The following is a 17,702-nucleotide window of genomic DNA, read 5'->3' on the forward strand; positions in this document are numbered from 1 at the left end:
GAAGATGTGACTGAAAATGTGACTGACGATGTGACTGACTGATGATGTGACTGAAGATGTGACTAAAGATGTGACTGACGATGTGACTGAAGATGTGACTGAAGATGTGACTGAAGATGTGACTGATGATGTGACTGAAAATGTGACTGACGATGTGACTGACTGACGATGTGACTGAAGATGTGACTGAAGATGTGACTGATGATGTGACTGAAATGTGACTGACGATGTGACTGACTGACAATGTGACTGAAGATGTGACTGAAGATGTGACTGAAGATGTGACTGAAAATGTGACTGAAGATGTGACTGAAGATGTGACTGACAATGTGACTGAAGATGTGACTGATAATGTGACTGACGATGTGACTGACTGACGATGTGACTGACGATGTGACTGAAAATGTGACTGACGATGTGACTGACTGACGATGTGACTGAAAATGTGACTGACGATGTGACTGAAAATGTGACTGATGATGTGACTGAAGATGTGACTGAAGATGTGACTGAAGATGTGACTGACAATGTGACTGAAGTTGTGACTGACGATGTGACTGACAATGTGACTGAAGTTGTGACTGACGATGTGACTGAAGATGTGACTGAAATGTGACTGACGATGTGACTGACTGACGATGTGACTGACTGATGATGTGACTGACGATGTGACTGAAGATGTGACTGATGATGTGACTGAAAATGTGACTGACGATGTGACTGACTGACAATGTGACTGAAGATGTGACTGAAGATGTGACTGACTATGTGTGACTAAGGATGTGACTGACGATGTGACTGAAGATGTGACTGACTATGTGACTGAAGATGTGACTGATGATGTGACTGAAAATGTGACTGACGATGTGACTGACGATGTGACTGACTGACTATGTGACTGAAGATGTGACTGAAGATGTGACTGACTATGTGACTAAAGATGTGACTGAAGATGTGACTGACGATGTACTGACTGATGATGTGACTGAAGATGTGACTAAAGATGTGACTGACGATGTGACTGAAGATGTGACTGAAAATGTGACTGACGATGTGACTGACTGACGATGTGACTGAAAATGTGACTGACGATGTGACTGACTGACGATGTGACTGAAAATGTGACTGACGATGTGACTGACTGACGATGTGACTGAAGATGTGACTGAAGATGTGACTGATGATGTGACTGAAATGTGACTGACGATGTGACTGACTGACAATGTGACTGAAGATGTGACTGAAGATGTGACTGACTATGTGACTAAGGATGTGACTGACGATGTGACTGAAGATGTGACTGACTATGTGACTGACTGACTATGTGACTGAAGATGTGACTGAAGATGTGACTGACTATGTGACTAAAGATGTGACTGAAGATGTGACTGACGATGTGACTGACTGATGATGTGACTGAAGATGTGACTAAGATGTGACTGACGATGTGACTGAAGATGTGAATGAAAATGTGACTGACGATGTGACTGACTGACGATGTGACTGAAGATGTGACTGAAGATGTGACTGATGATGTGACTGAAAATGTGACTGAAGATGTGACTGATGACAATGTGACTGAAGATGTGACTGAAGATGTGACTGAAGATGTGACTGACTATGTGACTGAAGATGTGACTGACGATGTGACTGAAAATGTGACTGACGATGTGACTGACTGACGATGTGACTGAAAATGTGACTGAAGATGTGACTGACGATGTGACTGAAGATGTGACTGATGATGTGACTGAAGATGTGACTGATGATGTGACTGACGATGTGACTGAAGATGTGACTGAAGATGTGACTGAAGATGTGACTGACGATGTGACTGAAGATGTGACTGATGATGTGACTGATGATGTGACTGAAGATGTGACTGACGATGTGACTGAAGATGTGACTGAAGATGTGACTGATGATGTGACTGACGATGTGACTGAAAATGTGACTGACGATGTGACTGACTGACGATGTGACTGACTGATGATGTGACTGACTGATGATGTGACTGACGATGTGACTGAAGATGTGACTGATGATGTGACTAAAATGTGACTGACGATGTGACTGAAGATGTGACTGACTATGTGACTGACGATGTGACTGACTGACAATGTGACTGACGATGTGACTGACTGACTATGTGACTGAAGATGTGACTGAAGATGTGACTGAAGATGTGACTGACGATGTGACTGACTGAAGATGTGACTGACGATGTGACTGACAATGTGACTGAAGTTGTGACTGACGATGTGACTGAAGATGTGACTGAAAATGTGATTCTGTGAAGCTCTGATGGTTTTAAACCTGCGTCTCTTTCTGTCTCACTGTCAGGAGCTTCAGGAGCTGCCAGATGATTCTTGTGGATCCAAACATCAACGTCTATCTCTACCAGTACAGGATTGATCAGCTGGACCTCCAAGCATTCAGACAACCAGAACCAGAACCAGAACCAGAACCTCATTCATCAGGTGACCCACTCAGCTTCAGTCTATTTTTAGCTCTAAGGTTTTCACTTCTTTCTTTATTGAAGGAAACCAGAAAATGAGGTGCGGAAATACCAAAGACCCACTGGGACCGACCCGAACTGGACCGGACCGAACCTCCTCTGAGGGACTGAGAGACTCCATGTTTCTATGAAACTCCTCCAGAACCCTCTCTGGGGTCAAAGGTTGACAGGAAACATGAAGTTTGTTTGGAATCAGCAGGAGGAAACAAATCCAGAAATCTAAAGTATGTTTCACTATGAGAACCAAGCTGTTGCAGCAGGAGTTTCGTGACCTGCTGCAGCAGCTGCTGCAGCTTTCCTTACCTCAGTGAAGAAGTTATCCATGGCTCCTCTTTATTGTAATCCCAGAGGATTCCCTGTGTGGACGCTGATCCAACTCATTCCCAGTTAAAACGAACCGAAACTTTCAGCGCATCGTCTTCATCCTGCCAGCCGCTGCGGGATGCTCCGTCCTTCCTTCCTTCCTTCCTTCCTTCCTTCCCTCCTTCCCTCGCTCCCTCAGCAGCGCCTTCACTCTTTGTTTCAGGAGTTTTCATCCAGTTAAAGTCCGTCTGGTCGCGCTGCGTCCTGCGCGTCTGGATGCGCCTGAGCTCCGACAGTTTGGAGCAGAGGAGAGACGCGGCTCGCCGCGGGAACTTTGGACCCTTCAGCCGGGACTCGGTGAGCCCGACCCGGACAGAGAAGCTCCTCCCCCTGCTCTTCCTCCTCCTCCTCTTCCTCATGTCTCACTGACTCCTCCTGCTGTTAACATGTGGACCAGGAGACTCTGAACGTCCAGCGCTCAGGACGGGATATGGCAAGTCAGTTTGTCATATAATCAGGACAGACGCAAAAAACAACCTTTGTGTTTTTCTAACACTTAAACCAGATGAAATGTTCCCTGTTTTTTTCCAGTTAAATTAATAAAAGTATTTCTATTTACTAAAAATCAGAAAAACATTTTTTAAAACAAAAACTAATTCACAAAACAAACATTTAGTTTAATTAAACTGAATATTTAATCATTTAGTTCAATCAGAATAAGTATTCAGAGAAACTCCTGCTAGTTTATGAAATATGGACCAATTATTCTTACCAATATGTAGTTTTATTCTTTTACATTTTTGTCTTTCTTTTGTTTTATTTTGTTTGTATTTTTTTATGCAAAGCACTTTGAACTGACCTATTGATGAAAATGTTTCATATAAATTCAATTACCAGGAACCATAAAGGATTTTATTACTGATGTTTTCTTTCTTCCTTTCTTTCTTTCTTTCTTTCTTTCTTTCTTTCTTTCTTTCTTTCTTTCTTTCTTTCTTTCTTTCTTTCTTTCTTTTTTCTTTCTTTCTTTCTTTCTTTCTTTTTCTTTCTTTCTTTCTTTCTTTCTTTCTTTCTTTCTCTCTTTCTTTCCTTCTTATATGACAGAAATATTTCTCTAAACTTCTCTGGACTAATAATTTGTTTGCTTTATATATGAATTTAGATGTTCTGGTTTGTCTTCCTCTGTTGAACAAATGTTCTTTAAATCACTTCAAGTTGAAATCATTTAAACTTGAAATCCAAAGAAAACTAACATCAAATTAAACTGATATTGTAAATTCTTTCAATGTCAGGAAATTAAATTCCAGCTTTTCTCTTTGACTTTCTTCAATAAATCAAACTGATACAGAGAAATGTGGAAAGTTTCTCTGAATTATAAATGATAAGATCTGATGCTTGGATTCTGCTGCATAGACAATAATCTGCTTCCTGCTGCAGAATCAAGTCATAAGGATCCATTACACTGATCAGCTGACATACATCAAGTCAATTAGTCAATTAGTTATAGATGAGTGACTTATAATACTGATCCTGATTCAGTTTATGATTTATATTTAAAATATTTAAAGACTGAATATTTGATCTTTGCAAAGTTAAAGGTTTATTTTAAGGTTGAAGGTGAAAGTAAGAGAATAAACTCTGTAAATATTCAACTATTGACAGTAAATTAGGAGACAAAGGTTAAATTCCAAGTTTTGCTGCTTGTACAGGCAGTAAAACCTGTTAGTCCTCAGCGTCCTGATTGGCTGCAGCACTGACACGTGACTCATAGATCAGAGCTCAAACCAGTTTCTGTTTTCAGGAAGTGAAACTCACACAGTCGCTGTGACTGAGAGCAGAAATGGAGCAGAATCAGCCGGACAGAGAAACTTTCTCCTGTTCGATCTGTTTGGATCTACTGAAGGATCCAGTGACGATTCCCTGTGGACACAGCTACTGCATGAACTGTATTAAAAGTTTCTGGGATGAAGGTGAGTAGAAGAAGAACTACCACTGCCCTCAATGTAGGGAGACATTCACATCAAGGCCTGTTTTAAAGAAGAACATCACGTTCGCAGCTTTAGTGGATCAACTGAAGAAGACTGGACTCCAAGCTGCTCCTGCTGACCACTGCTATGCTGGACCTGAAGATGTGGCCTGTGATTTCTGCACTGAGAGGAAACTGAAAGCCATCAAGTCCTGTTTGGTCTGTCTGGCCTCTTATTGTGAGAAACACCTTCAGCCTCATTATGATTCAGAGACATTTAAGAAACACAAGCTGGTGGAGCCGAACAAGAACCTCCAGGAGAACATCTGCTCTAAGCATGATGAGGTGATGAAGATGTTCTGCCGCACTGATCAGAAGTGTATCTGTTATCTCTGCACTATAGATGAACATAAAGGCCACGACACAGTGTCAGCTGCAGCAGAAAGAGCTGAGAGGCAGAGAGAGCTGGAGGAGAGACAAGGAAACATCCAGCAGAGAATCCAGGACAGAGAGAAAGATGTGAAGCTGCTTCAGCAGGAGGTGGAGGCCATCAATCACTCTGCTGATAAAACAGTGGAGGACAGTGAGGAGATCTTCACCCAGCTGATCCGTCTCCTCCAGAAAAGAAGCTCTGATGTGAAGCAGCAGATCAGATCCCAGCAGGAAACTGAAGTGAGTCGAGTCAAAGATGTTGAGGAGAAGCTGCAGCAGGAGATCACTGAGCTGAAGAGGAAAGACGCTGAGCTGGAGCAGCTCTCACACACAGAGGATCACAACCAGTTTCTCCTCAACTACCCCTCACTGCCAGCACTCAGTGAGTCCACACACTCATCCAGCATCAACATCCGTCCTCTGAGACACTTTGAGGACGTGGCAGCAGCTGTGTCAGAGCTCAGAGACAAACTACAGGATGTCCTGAGAGACTCATGGACAAACATCTCTCTGATGGTCACTGAGGTGGATGTTCTACTGTCAGAACCAGAACCAAAGAGCAGAGCTGAATTCTTGAGATATTCATGTCAAATCACATTGGATCCAAACACAGCTCACAAAAAGCTGGTTCTGTCAGAAGGGAACAGGAAGGTGACAGCGATGGGTCAACCTCAGTCTTATCCAAGTCATCCAGACAGATTCACTGATTACTGGCAGGTTCTGAGTAAAGAGAGACTAACTGGTCGTTGTTACTGGGAGGTGGAGTGGAGAGGGACAGCTTTTGTAGCCGTCGCATATAAAAGTATCAGCAGAGCAGGAGGTGGGAATGAATGTAAATTTGGAGGCAATGACAAATCCTGGGCTGTAAATTGTTTCTCAGATGGTTATCAATTTGGTCACAACAACATCTGGACCTCCATCTCCAGTCCAGTTTCCTCCAGAGTGGGAGTGTACCTGGATCACACAGCAGGTATTCTGTCCTTCTATAGCGTCTCTGAATCCATGACTCTGATCCACAGAGTCCAGACCAGATTCACTCAGCCGCTTCATGCTGGAGTTTGGTTTCACTGGTCAATAGGAGAGAGTTCTGCAGAGTTCTGTAAACGCAAGTAGATTTTCCCTGAGATTTTTTTATTTTGTCTGCAAAGTGATTTATAAATTGAGGAAGTAAAGATGTTCTAATGATCTTAAAGTTTCACTTGTTTCATGTTTTAAATGAACTGAAGTTGTTTCTGTTGTTTCTTAACCTGAAAACGTTCATAAAACTTCAGATTCTCTGTAAAAATGAAAACAAAAGAAAATAAAAGAAATTAATTCAAATCATCTAATGAGTCTCTGAGTCGTTTTCACTACAGGAAGAAACTTATCACTTCAGGAAACATAGAGATAAAACTGGATATTGTTTTTTAAAGATGTAATAAAATCATTAAAATAGAGACAAGTCAGAAAGTCTTTCCCATAAATTCATCCAGCTGTCAGGATTCATTTTCCTTTCTAATCCCTGGATATTCTCCCAGAATCTCACACATTTATAAACTTTGTTTTGTAAAAACGACTTTTAATGATATTCTGTTCAAAAGTTTGAATTTTGCAGAATGAAAACAGATTTTGCTCTGATGGATCATCCAGGATTTATCCTGGTTCTTCTGGTTCCTGTTACCTAAATCCAAGTTTCAAAACATTAAAAACATGATATTATATCCTGACTTCACTTTGGAATTACAGCTGTAAAATGTCCTCATTATATTCACTAAATTAAGTTTTGATTCATTTTTCACACGTTAAAAAGCAAAAGTGACTGAACTTGTTGAGCTCATTTGATCTGTTTTTCACCACTGATGCTTTATAATTAAGTTTTAAATGCTTAAAGGTTTTCCAGTAACAACAAGCTGCTCACATTCAGCACAGAAAGTTGAATATTTCTTCATTTTGTTGAGCTGCAGGATTCCTGCAGAAAGCAACACAAAGTCGTCTCCATTTAAAAATGTCAACAAATCAAGATTCTAACTCTTTGGTTCCAGATTCCAGTTTGTTCCTCATTTATGAGCTATGGAATTAAAGATTTGAGTTTTTTTTACTATAAAACTAAGCGCCTCAGTTTATTATTGTATATTTTGTTAGTATTTGTGACAAAATCTAAATCATTCTGTGACTTATCTACTCCAATGTTTAAAAAGTTATTGATCTTTTATTTTAATTGTATTAATTTAACATTTTATTGTTTTATGTTCTTAAACTTTTACATAATAAAAATTAAAAACAAAAGTTTTTCTTGATGAATTTTGTGTCTTTAATATTTGAGAAACAGATGATTCCTGCTGGACACACAAAATGATTTTTTTAAATCAAAATTTTTAATTTTCTAGTTTCCTTACATGAAAGTTTTCAGCATTTCTTCCTTTGAGGAAAACTTCCTAATTTAACGGTTTGTTTGGGTGAATTGAGCCTTTAACTGGCAGCAGGTTCAGAGCCACCAGGATCTGAACAGAATCCATCATCATTCCTGCTGGAGGCGGATTAAATGTTTCTGGATTAGAAAATCCTGGATGCACTTCCGGTTTCTCTTCCTGGAACAACCAGAATCTGCAGAGACAAAATCTAACATCTGAAAACAAACAGTCAACACACCGGAGATGACTGACTAAAATCAGTTTAATCTCTAGAGCTTTGCAAATGCTGCCACCTAGAGTCCAACTGTAGGTAATACAGAGCAGGAAAAGCTTTGATGTTTTTGTTTTTCTTTTTCAAGAAAAAGTAAGAACTAGAAACTACTGAACAAGTTACTTATATGTCAATGTGACATGAAGAAACCCGTCAATCATTCACTGACCAATCCACGGCCGCTGTTGGTCCCGAAGTCTCCGCCCCTTTTCTGGACCTCCATCAACATGTCATCACTGAGCGCCGCGGGCAAAAAGGGAAATAATATGAAATCATGTCCAAAGCTGTCAGAGGGAAACTTGATATTCAGAGAGTTTAGAGGACGGAATATAACTTGCTAGATTGACCTCAAGTCGACCTCATGTTGACCTCATGTTGACCTCACGTTGACCTCACGTCCTGTTGAATGAAACAGCCACATGTTGGCTTGCAGTTGTAAACATCATAAGGACAGAATGAAGTCCAAACCAACATTTACAAGTGGAGGTTTTTATCTCCAGCTGATGAAAACGTTCTGCAGTAAATGATGTTTTTACATTTCTCACCTTTTATGCTGTTTTTATTTTGAAGCATTTTTCTGATTTTCACCAGCTCTTAAGTTATTCCTGGTTTTGTGCTTTTGAAATGCAGCGTTCAGACTTGCATCCAATCAGAGGGCGTGTCCCTCACTTCCACCTGGACTTGGACTATACGGTTGGTTTCTCTGCTGTTTCCTGTAAATAACAGACCTGATGAAAAACTGCTTGTAGGATTTTATCGCCTGTCGGGTGAAAAGACAGAAATGAGTTGAAATTGAATTTCACTAAATGCCATTATTTGTTTGTCTGATGTTTGATTTACTTCAGTATTAGAGCCGCATCATTTCTTCTTTTCTATTATGGTGAATCAAAAGCAACTTTAAGGAGCATAGCGCCACCTACTGTACATGAGTGTGTAGCTACTCGGCCTCACACCCATTAGATCCTGTTTCTTAATTTTGCTTTATGAAGATGAATAAATAATGGTTTCATTAATCTATAAATATTGACTGTTTCCTTCAGTTCCCAATATTCCTCCATTCTTGTTCTGTTTGTCTATTTTCAATTTTTCCTTCAGGCTCATGTATTTTTATAATTCATGATTTTTTCCCTTCTGATTCTTTCACTGATATTTGGATTTTATGTCAATATCTTCCTTATCTTCATGCCACCTTTAAGCCATGTTTCTATTTCACTTGTAATTATTGCATTACTGGAAAGAGAATATTAATTGTTTTAATCATATTTAAAAGCTACAAATAATCTGCTGTACTAAAGTTTATGAAAACAATCAGAACTTCTTTTTGTTTCAGATTATCAAACAAAAAATATGTTAGCAAAGCAGATTTCAGACAACAGTTTTGTTTGAAGGATAGAAATCAGTCCTAATCAATCAGGCTCTTTTTGAAAAATGTGAGTTTGTGCATTTGGTTCTATAATACTCGTGTTGCTGATTATCGTCACTAATGGTTTTCCGTACCAGTTGAAAGTCTCAGTTCTGTTGTCTGTGTTCTGGTTTAGATTCTTCCAGTCAGTTCATGTTCATCAGTCACATTCCTTCAGGTTTCCTGCAGCTGTTCTGTCTCCTCCTGATTGGTCGCACCTGCTGCTCACTTCACCCACTGCCTGTCAGCTGGCTGCAGTTTTTCCTTCCTGTCTGATGTCCTCCAGCTTCTGATTCAAATCCACATCAATTTTTATCTGCAGAGGGTGAAACTTTGCATCAACAAGTGAATTCATTGACCAACAGGTTCCCAAACCACATCCATGCATCCAACTGAAGGTGGCGCTCGAGGGCAACAAACCAGCCAAGCAGAGACTGGAGGAGTTCAGTCCAACTGCTTTTCCCCTCCACTGAGCTCTTCAGGGTTCCAGTAAATATTTACACCCGATAAAAAAAAATAAAAATCTCTGCAGCAGAAAAATCTTTTCCCTCTGCAGATTTTTCTCCTTCCCTCTCAGCAGGTAGAATATCTTTCAGATGCTGCAGGAGTGAAAATTCATTCACATTCGGATCAATTTAATGATTTCACTGAAACTGTCATGAAGTTAAAATCACAGAGACAAACGCATCCCGCTTCCTCATCCGGTCCATTTTCACACGGTGCTTCTGAACATTGCCGCGCGTGCACGTGCGCTCGGGGTGCGTGTGCGCGCAGGCGGAGGACCGCCGAGCTGCAGCCGAACCGTGAAGCACAAGCCGCCGAGCGCGCAGGAAGAGCCGCAAACTGAGACTGAGGAGCGCAGAGGGAGCGTCAGAACTTCAGTCCGCACGGTAAGAGCCCCGCATGCCGCTGCGGCCCCTGGTTATTTACCCCTGCGGAGGCGCCTGGCGGCTCCTGGCGGCTCTGGGGTTTTTTTTTTCCTACCTTTTGTCTCTTTTTTCCTCCAAGCGTCTCCGTGAGGCGGACGCACCGCGCCGCTCAACGGAACCAACCAGACAAAAGATGCAAAAGGTTTTCTGACATAAAGTGAAAGAAAATGGTTGGAAATGTTTGTGGAAATGTCCTAATTAAAGTTTAAATGTCCAGAATGTGCACGCGCTCTGGAAAGGGGTGTGTCGGTCTGGAGCAACGCGCTCGAGCTCAGCCGCGTTTTTACGCTTTTATTGATGAAAATGCGCCTTTACGCGCCGCGTTCACGCTCCATCTGAACAGTTTTGAATCGAGTCCAAGTTGCCTGATGTTTGTCGGGTTCTGGTGACATCAGGGTGGGTCAGAAGATGCTTCTGTGTCTGGATTCCTGTTTCTGTCACTCCGCGTCTCTAAGCGCGTTATGTCACGATGCCGATGAATTATTGATGCCATGTTCCTTTTTTATTGCTCTGGGAAGACAGAGGGGGAGGATGGAGGTGGAGGTTCGGATGGAGGTTCGGATGGAGCCTGATGGTCCACCTGATTCCTCCATCTCTTCTCATCCTCCTCATTGTCTCTGCGCTGCGGTTGTTGCTGCATCGACGTGCCGCTGATTTCTGCACACAGTCAAACTTTATTAGCTCCTCAGTCCGTTAATTGCCTGGTCCTTTGTTTGCCGCGGCACGCATGCGCAGTGAGTGCAGGGTGTGGATGGGAGACGCCACCTTGCAGGATGGAGGAGGATGTTTCTGATTCATGCTCGGTTCGCTCATTTACGTTTGGTTGATGTGAGACTCGGAACCGATTGAAGGATCCGGTTCTTTAGAAGAATCTGCGTGAATGAGGCGTGTTGTGCGTGAATGAGGCGTGTTGTGCGTGAATGAGGCGTGTTGTGCGTGAATGCAGCTCATCACCTGCTTCATCCTGCAGCCAAAAGCCCAAATGAACCCGAACCGCAGAATCAGACACGACCTGGTTATTAAAATACCCAATAATAATAATAATAATAATAATAATAATAATAATAATAATTAATAATAAAAGAACACAGATTGTTTTCTAAATGCTGACTTGTAAATTAGAGCCCTGGGTTTTGTGAATTTGTTAAAATTTTATTTAAATTGTACATTTGATTTTATTTTTAAATTTTTATTTAACTAAAAGATAAAATTACAATAATTACATTTTTATTTTCTTTATTTAAATGTATCAAATTATTTAAAATATATAAAATACATTTATTGTCTTTTTTAATAAACATCTCAAAATAAAATATTTTACTTTTTAAAAATATTTTACATTTAAATATATTTCTATTTGATTTTGATCTTGTCATCATTAACTGCAGTCTTTCAGCATCATATTATTAATGTTTGTGACCTCTGACCTTTGTTTAGCTAATTAAAGTCATGCATTCTTTCCTTCTGGTCCAGTTTAAACTTTAACAGGAAATCCAATAAACCAAGTCAAACATTTCCTGCAGTTTGAACAAAAACTCAGCAGAACGAATGAAGAGATGTTTACTTTTTATTATTCATTAAAACTTGATTCAGGGTTTAGTTTCTGGAATCCCTCCATGTCTGTACATGATATTGTTCTATGAACGCTGATATCTGATCCCAGATCAATGAATTGTTCAGTTTCAAATCAACATGAAGGCTCAACAATAGACCCAAAGCAAACACACAGAGACGATGTTTGCTCTGTAATCTGGCTCCCTGCAGGCGGACAGGAAGTGGCGACGCATCACATCCCCCCGCAGGATGGGCGTCCAATCATGACGGGCCTCATGATCAGAACAGGTTCAGGTGGTTGAAACGTCTCAACCCGATGAGGTAAAACAGAGAAATCTCAGGATCCAGTTCAGGTGGGACAAACGCCTGCGAGAAAATAAAATCCATAAATACTCGAGAAAAAGTCTAAAAACGGATATAAATCCTTATTTTAATCTCAAACATCAAATATGCCTTGACACGCATCCGTACGTTCAGAGGAAACTGACTTAGCGATGCTAAGCTAACATCTCCAGGCTCATGTGACTCTTTGAGTTTCAGCCAATCAGAGCCAAGCAACAGGAATGCTGCTCTTTGATTGGCTGCTGCTGAAACGCCAGCCAACAGTGTGAAGCAGCATTCCAGTTTCCCAGGATGCATTTCACTTTGAATATTTGATGGAAGAATCTGCAGGTCGACAGTAAATCAGACTAAACCGTTTTAGTCCAGTTCAACAGAAATGGAGGATAAAAACTTTTCTTAATTTAAAATGTGAAACTGACATTATTTGGACAAATCAGCCTTTAAACATCTTTAACTTCCTGTCTTGAGATGTTGCTCAGGATTTTTAGTTTTCTTTCTTCACATTAGTTTTGTTCAGTGCACCATTCCCTCAGCATGATGCTGCCACCTCTGTGCTTTACTGCAAACTTCCTCCTTCAAAATAATGGTCACTTGCTATTGGAGTCATGGCTTCTTCCTCTCTGCGCGGCTTTTCAGTCCATGCTGGAACAAAATGAGGAACTCTTTTACTGAAGATGACGGCGGCGCCTCGTTGGCGTCCTGATGAGGTCACACAGAGGTCGTGTGGATGAACTGAAAGTTCAACCAAGTTTTTATTTTATTTACCTCAAAGCTGTTAAACTGACCTGGAAATCATCTGGCCTTACAGAGATTGTGCTCTAACTCTAAATGCAAATTTTAAGGTAAAGAAATTTGCATTTATTTAAATAAATGCAAATTTATCTAAAAAACAAAAGCTTTAAAAGTGAGGCAGCGTTATTGTCATATGGGAAATATTCATCACTTTCTGGTTCTGGACAGGCGGCTGGAGCAGATGGACTCTTTATTCAGACAAATAAAATCTGAAAATAAAATGTTGGGCACAACATAAATGATTTCAGTTATTATTTTGTGCTGCAGTGAACGTGTTGCTTTTCTAAAACTGACCAAGTTCAGGCCAGAAAATAACAGAAACTTCAGTCATTATGTTGTTGGCCAAGTTTTGAAAATTACTGCAACAAGTCTGGATACTTAGGAAACCCAAGTTTATCAATAATAATTATGAATAACTGCTGAAAAGCAGCTCTGGTTTCTGTTCACTAGAAGCTCTGAGCTTCAATCCTTTTGGCTCAGAGTTTAGATTTCATCAGGGAAGAGATAAGATCTGAGCTCCACCTCCACTGTTCTTGCTTCATCTCCTTCCTTCCTTTGTGAATTTCTTGGAAACTGACCACAATTATTCTGGGCCCAGCCGACTGCAGCCCGGCAGCTGCTGCAGCAGCTCGGCTGCAGCAATAGCTGCTGCTGCAGTTCGGCTGCAGCAGCTCGGCGTTTTAAAGCTGATAAGGCTTCATGCTGCACGATGGGCTTCGGTGTCGGCGCTGCATGTCGGCCTGGCAGGAATGAGGAACTCTGAGGTTTCAATTTCCTGTTTGAGGAAGCATGACTGTATTAAAAGATCGTAAACTTTTTTAAATGTTTATTTTGGTGGCGTTTCAGCAGAAGTACGGTCAGAGTGCAGAGGAGGTTAAACATGTGACAAGATAGGAGCTACAATACCAGAAGCCTTAAAGTTTATTTATAATCATATTTAAATAAGAAGCAACATATTTTTAATGAGTTCATTTTGTTGCTTTTCTCCTCCTGGTTTTGTTTCTTTCCTTTTTTTGTTAACTTCCTTCAGAGGATTGTTTTCTAGTTTCCAGAAATGCTTCATGCACCATAAATATCCTCAGACTTGGATTCTCATGCAGGAACAGAAATATTTCAAACGCAGCTCTGACAGTTTTCTCCCTCCTACAGATTGCTTCTATCATTATATTTTGATAAATGGAGAAAAATGCAAAATCAGTCCATTTATTAAAATAAAACCAATCCATAACTAATAACTGGTAGAAAACAGAAACTTATGAACCTCTTTCTCATAGCGCTGGAGGTATTTTGAACCTTCCATATTACAGGGATTTTAGGCATGAATAACCAGTCCAGACTTTGACTAGACCAGTCCAATGTCTACACTGATTCTTCTTTATATCTGGAGAGATTCGGAGACGGTCTTGCTGGTGAACTTTGGATCATTGTCTTCCTGTAAAACCCAAGTTCTCCTGAGCTTAGCGTCTCTAAGCATCATCATGCGGCCGCCATGTTTCACCGTAAATATAGAAACATTTGGTTTTATGAGTTTTTGTTCAGCTGTGGTTTTGGCTGTAGACCATTTCCCCGATTCTTCTCCGACCTTCTGGGTCCTCGGAGTCCCAGAACCTCAGAAATGATTTTATCGCCTTCACCAGCATGATGGACAGCAGTGATTTTATCGCCTTCACCAGCATGATGGACAGCAGTGAATTTGCTTCATGGCCGGTTCTTGGGTTTCTTTAGTTTGAGACATGATGTGTTGCCTTTTTCTGCCTACTTCCTGCTGTCAGTCAGCTTCTTTTTAAAGGACTTCTTCATTCTCTTCAGGTAAGAATCATGACCTTTGACCCAAAAACAAAACGGTTAAATCCTCAAATTATTCAGCCACAGATTCTCTGCTTGTCGGACGTTTTAAACAAACGGACAGAAAATGACAGAAATGGTTCAAAGTTTGGAAACATTTAAACTTCAGACGTTTATCGCAGATGTGTGAGGAGCAACAGTCCGGCTAACGTTGCGTTAGCAGCTGCTGGTATGGATTCTTCTGCAGCAGCAGCTCTGAGTGAATTCATGATCTGGATTCAGCACGAAGTGAAAAGTTTGATGAACCTGCTGGACATGAAACTGAATGAGAAATCAAGAGCTGGCTTCCATTTCAAGATATTTAATCTGCCCAGTTCAACACCGATGTCTTTCCTCTGCTCTGATTTCTGAGGCGTCGTCTTCGGTAAAGTGCAGCCGGATGGACCGAACCCGGCGACGGCTCGGCATCGCGTCCTTTCACCGTGAGCGCCATCTGTCACATCGCGCCTTGTCTTCCAGGAAATTACAGCTCAGGCCGAAAGCGACAACATTATCTGATATGTACCCCGGCGGGCCGCGATGGATGAGCCGGGCCGAGTCCAGCTCCGCTCCGCTGAATCCCAAATCCACTCAGCCGTCCTGCTGGACGTTTAATCAGCGAAGGGGGCAGATAAAGGCCCGACCCGGCCGCCTGCTTCCTAAAGGCTGAGCTGACGCTGATAACGCTCACAGCTTTAATAGCCAATCAAACCTCATTTGTCTTCCTGAGGACGCGGCACCTGTTACTGCCTGATTATAGGGACCTGAAGGAACGTTTGCAGCATATTAAACTCAGATTAAATGCATTCTCTTAGAAATATGACCTGTGCCTGAGCTGATGCCCTTGTTCACCCCTCTGAACATGCTGCTCACTAACCAGAAGAGGAGCTCCGGCTTTTCTGATCCAGTAAATCAGAGAGAATTTCATCCATTAACATCATTTAAACTCTGCAGACGTCCACAGTGCAGCAGCCATTTTGTTTCAGGGACTCTGCTCTGATCCACTTTTATTTGCTAAAGAAAATGTCAAGTAGAGTTTAGTTGCATTGTTCTGTTTTACAGCGTTATAATTGTGATTTCATTTTCACAAACTTTAAAATGACTTCTTCCTATTAAATGAGTTATTTTCTTTCTTTGGTGTTGAAATACCTCAGTGAGCCTCTTCAGTTCAGATTCACCACATCTGACAGCAACGTTGCATCACAAAGAGATCATCTGCATAAACTAGTTCTAGTTATGATTAATTCACAGATTTTTCTCCATGAGGTTCTGACCTGTAAAACTAAAGCAGTGCAGCTAAATGAGTCTCGTTTCTCTGATGAACATTGAACAGTTCACCCAGCAGCGATAGGAGCTTCTCTCAGCCTGATGACGAACGGCCGTCTCTTCTTCTTCTTCTCTCTTCTGTTCACCGGGAGTCTGGAGGAGCTGCCAGGCCGCTCGTCGCTCTTTGAGCCAATCTCAAACGGCGCAGAGACGGAGTCTGAAAATAATGAGATGGAACAACAGAGTTTAGAGTCGTAGGTGCTGGGCCCGCTCGCCTCGGCGCTGCAGTCCCAGTTCTGTCAGCTCCCATCAGCGGCGCAGAGACGCAGCAAGAAAGAAAATTACCAGCAAATCTCTGAGCTGGATGGCTTCCCTTCCCGAGTCTGGGCCGGGATCAGGAGGGATCAGGAGGGCTGTCAGGATCAGTCAGCGGCGGGAGGCGCTAAGGATCCGGCGCTGAGGATCCGGTTCAGACGAACCGGTTCTGCTGAGGAGCATCAGATGAAACAATCACACTGAGCAACAAACAAGCAATTTCACAAGAGCCCAGATCCAACATGAATAATCAGCTTTAAAGGAAATAGACGCCACATGTACATCAGGGGTGTCCAACATGAGGCTCGGGGGCCTTTTGTGGCCCCTGAATGATATAAATTTGTCTCACCATCAGATGGACTTTTTTAATTTAGAGAAACTCTGACTCATAAATTAAATGTTCTCACAAAAATGTGAGAATTAATTATTAATTAATAATTTAATAACTCAGCTCTGAACACATCACCACACTGAAGCAAACTCAGGCTTCAACGTTTCATTGTGTCCAGCATGTGTGGGATCTGCTATTAGCTGCCCTTTTCCTGACCTTTGACCTTCACAAGACCTGAGGTCAGCTCCAATCAATAAGGACTATTTTTGTAATGCGTTTTTTGTTAAGAATTTATTATTCAGTCATTTTTAACATTAACCTTCATGACTAACATTTAAAACCTTTTAGGTCTTAATGAACGTTTCCAGTTTTTAAAATCAAGTGCAAAAACATTTTAGAAAACTAATTTGTTTTAAGTTTTATTAAATATGTAAGCTGTAGTTTAAATTAATATTTCATTTAATATTAGCACATTTACAACATAATTATAAAACCTGACCTTTGATGTAGTTTTATAACTAAAAATGCAGTTTTAAAATATCTGCAAACTCCAGACATTAAAGATAAAAATCAACTTTAATATTGAGATGAGGCCAGATGGAGATACATACACCGGCCCAGTCTGACCAGTGATGAACCCAGTCAGACCAGTGATGAACCCAGTGATGAACCCAGTGATGAACCCAGTGATGAACCCAGTCTGACCAGTGATGATCCCAGTCTGACCAGTGATGAACCCAGTGATGATGAACCCAGTCTGACCAGTGATGAACCCAGTAATGAACCCAGTAATGAACCCAGTGATGAACCCAGTCTGACCAGTGATGAACCCAGTGATGATCCCAGTCTGACCAGTGATGAACCCAGTGATGAACCCAGTGTTCTGCCCAGTCACGCTCTGTGGTGTCAGCTGATGCTTGTCTCGGCTCTGACCCCGGGGCGTTTTGGGGTCGTCTGGAGTTCAGACTTCGTCCCGGTTTGGCCTGGCGCTGCTGACTCCTGGTCTGCCGCTCTCTCTCTTTCTCTCTCTCTCGCTCTGCCTGCGTCTCTGTTGGGGACAATGGACGCCT

The 17,702-nt window shown here is 41.5% G+C and overlaps 2 protein-coding genes, 1 long non-coding RNA gene and 1 pseudogene across 3 annotated transcripts in view; 2 read left to right on the top strand and 2 right to left on the bottom strand.

Moving 5' to 3' along the window:
* LOC129351693 (unconventional myosin-X-like) overlaps nucleotides 1-3,167 on the bottom strand; it is a 90,041-nt gene extending 86,874 nt beyond the window's left edge. Inside the window, 1 exon segment of the mRNA XM_055020626.1 lies at nucleotides 2,822-3,167. Coding sequence (XP_054876601.1) covers nucleotides 2,822-2,842 — 21 coding nt within the window. The 5' untranslated portion in view covers nucleotides 2,843-3,167.
* A 1,455-nt stretch (nucleotides 3,168-4,622) lies between these two features.
* Nucleotides 4,623-6,383, top strand: LOC129351730 (tripartite motif-containing protein 16-like; annotated as a pseudogene).
* Nucleotides 6,384-9,867: 3,484 nt separating this feature from the next.
* The window catches only part of LOC129351753 (brain acid soluble protein 1 homolog), a 36,264-nt gene continuing 28,429 nt past the window's right edge, over nucleotides 9,868-17,702 (top strand). Inside the window, 1 exon segment of the mRNA XM_055020664.1 lies at nucleotides 9,868-10,169. The gene's annotated coding sequence lies outside the window, so the exon portion shown is untranslated.
* LOC129351786 (uncharacterized) lies at nucleotides 12,022-16,598 on the bottom strand. The gene is made up of 3 exons (XR_008604782.1): nucleotides 16,332-16,598; nucleotides 15,995-16,203; nucleotides 12,022-12,128 (listed from the first exon to the last, which is right to left on the bottom strand). It is a non-coding gene; the product is annotated as an uncharacterized LOC129351786 (long non-coding RNA).

This window comes from Poeciliopsis prolifica, unplaced genomic scaffold (genome assembly GCF_027474105.1).
Source record: "Poeciliopsis prolifica strain line A6 unplaced genomic scaffold, Auburn_PproV2 SCAFFOLD069, whole genome shotgun sequence".
Classification (NCBI taxonomy): domain Eukaryota; kingdom Metazoa; phylum Chordata; class Actinopteri; order Cyprinodontiformes; family Poeciliidae; genus Poeciliopsis; species Poeciliopsis prolifica.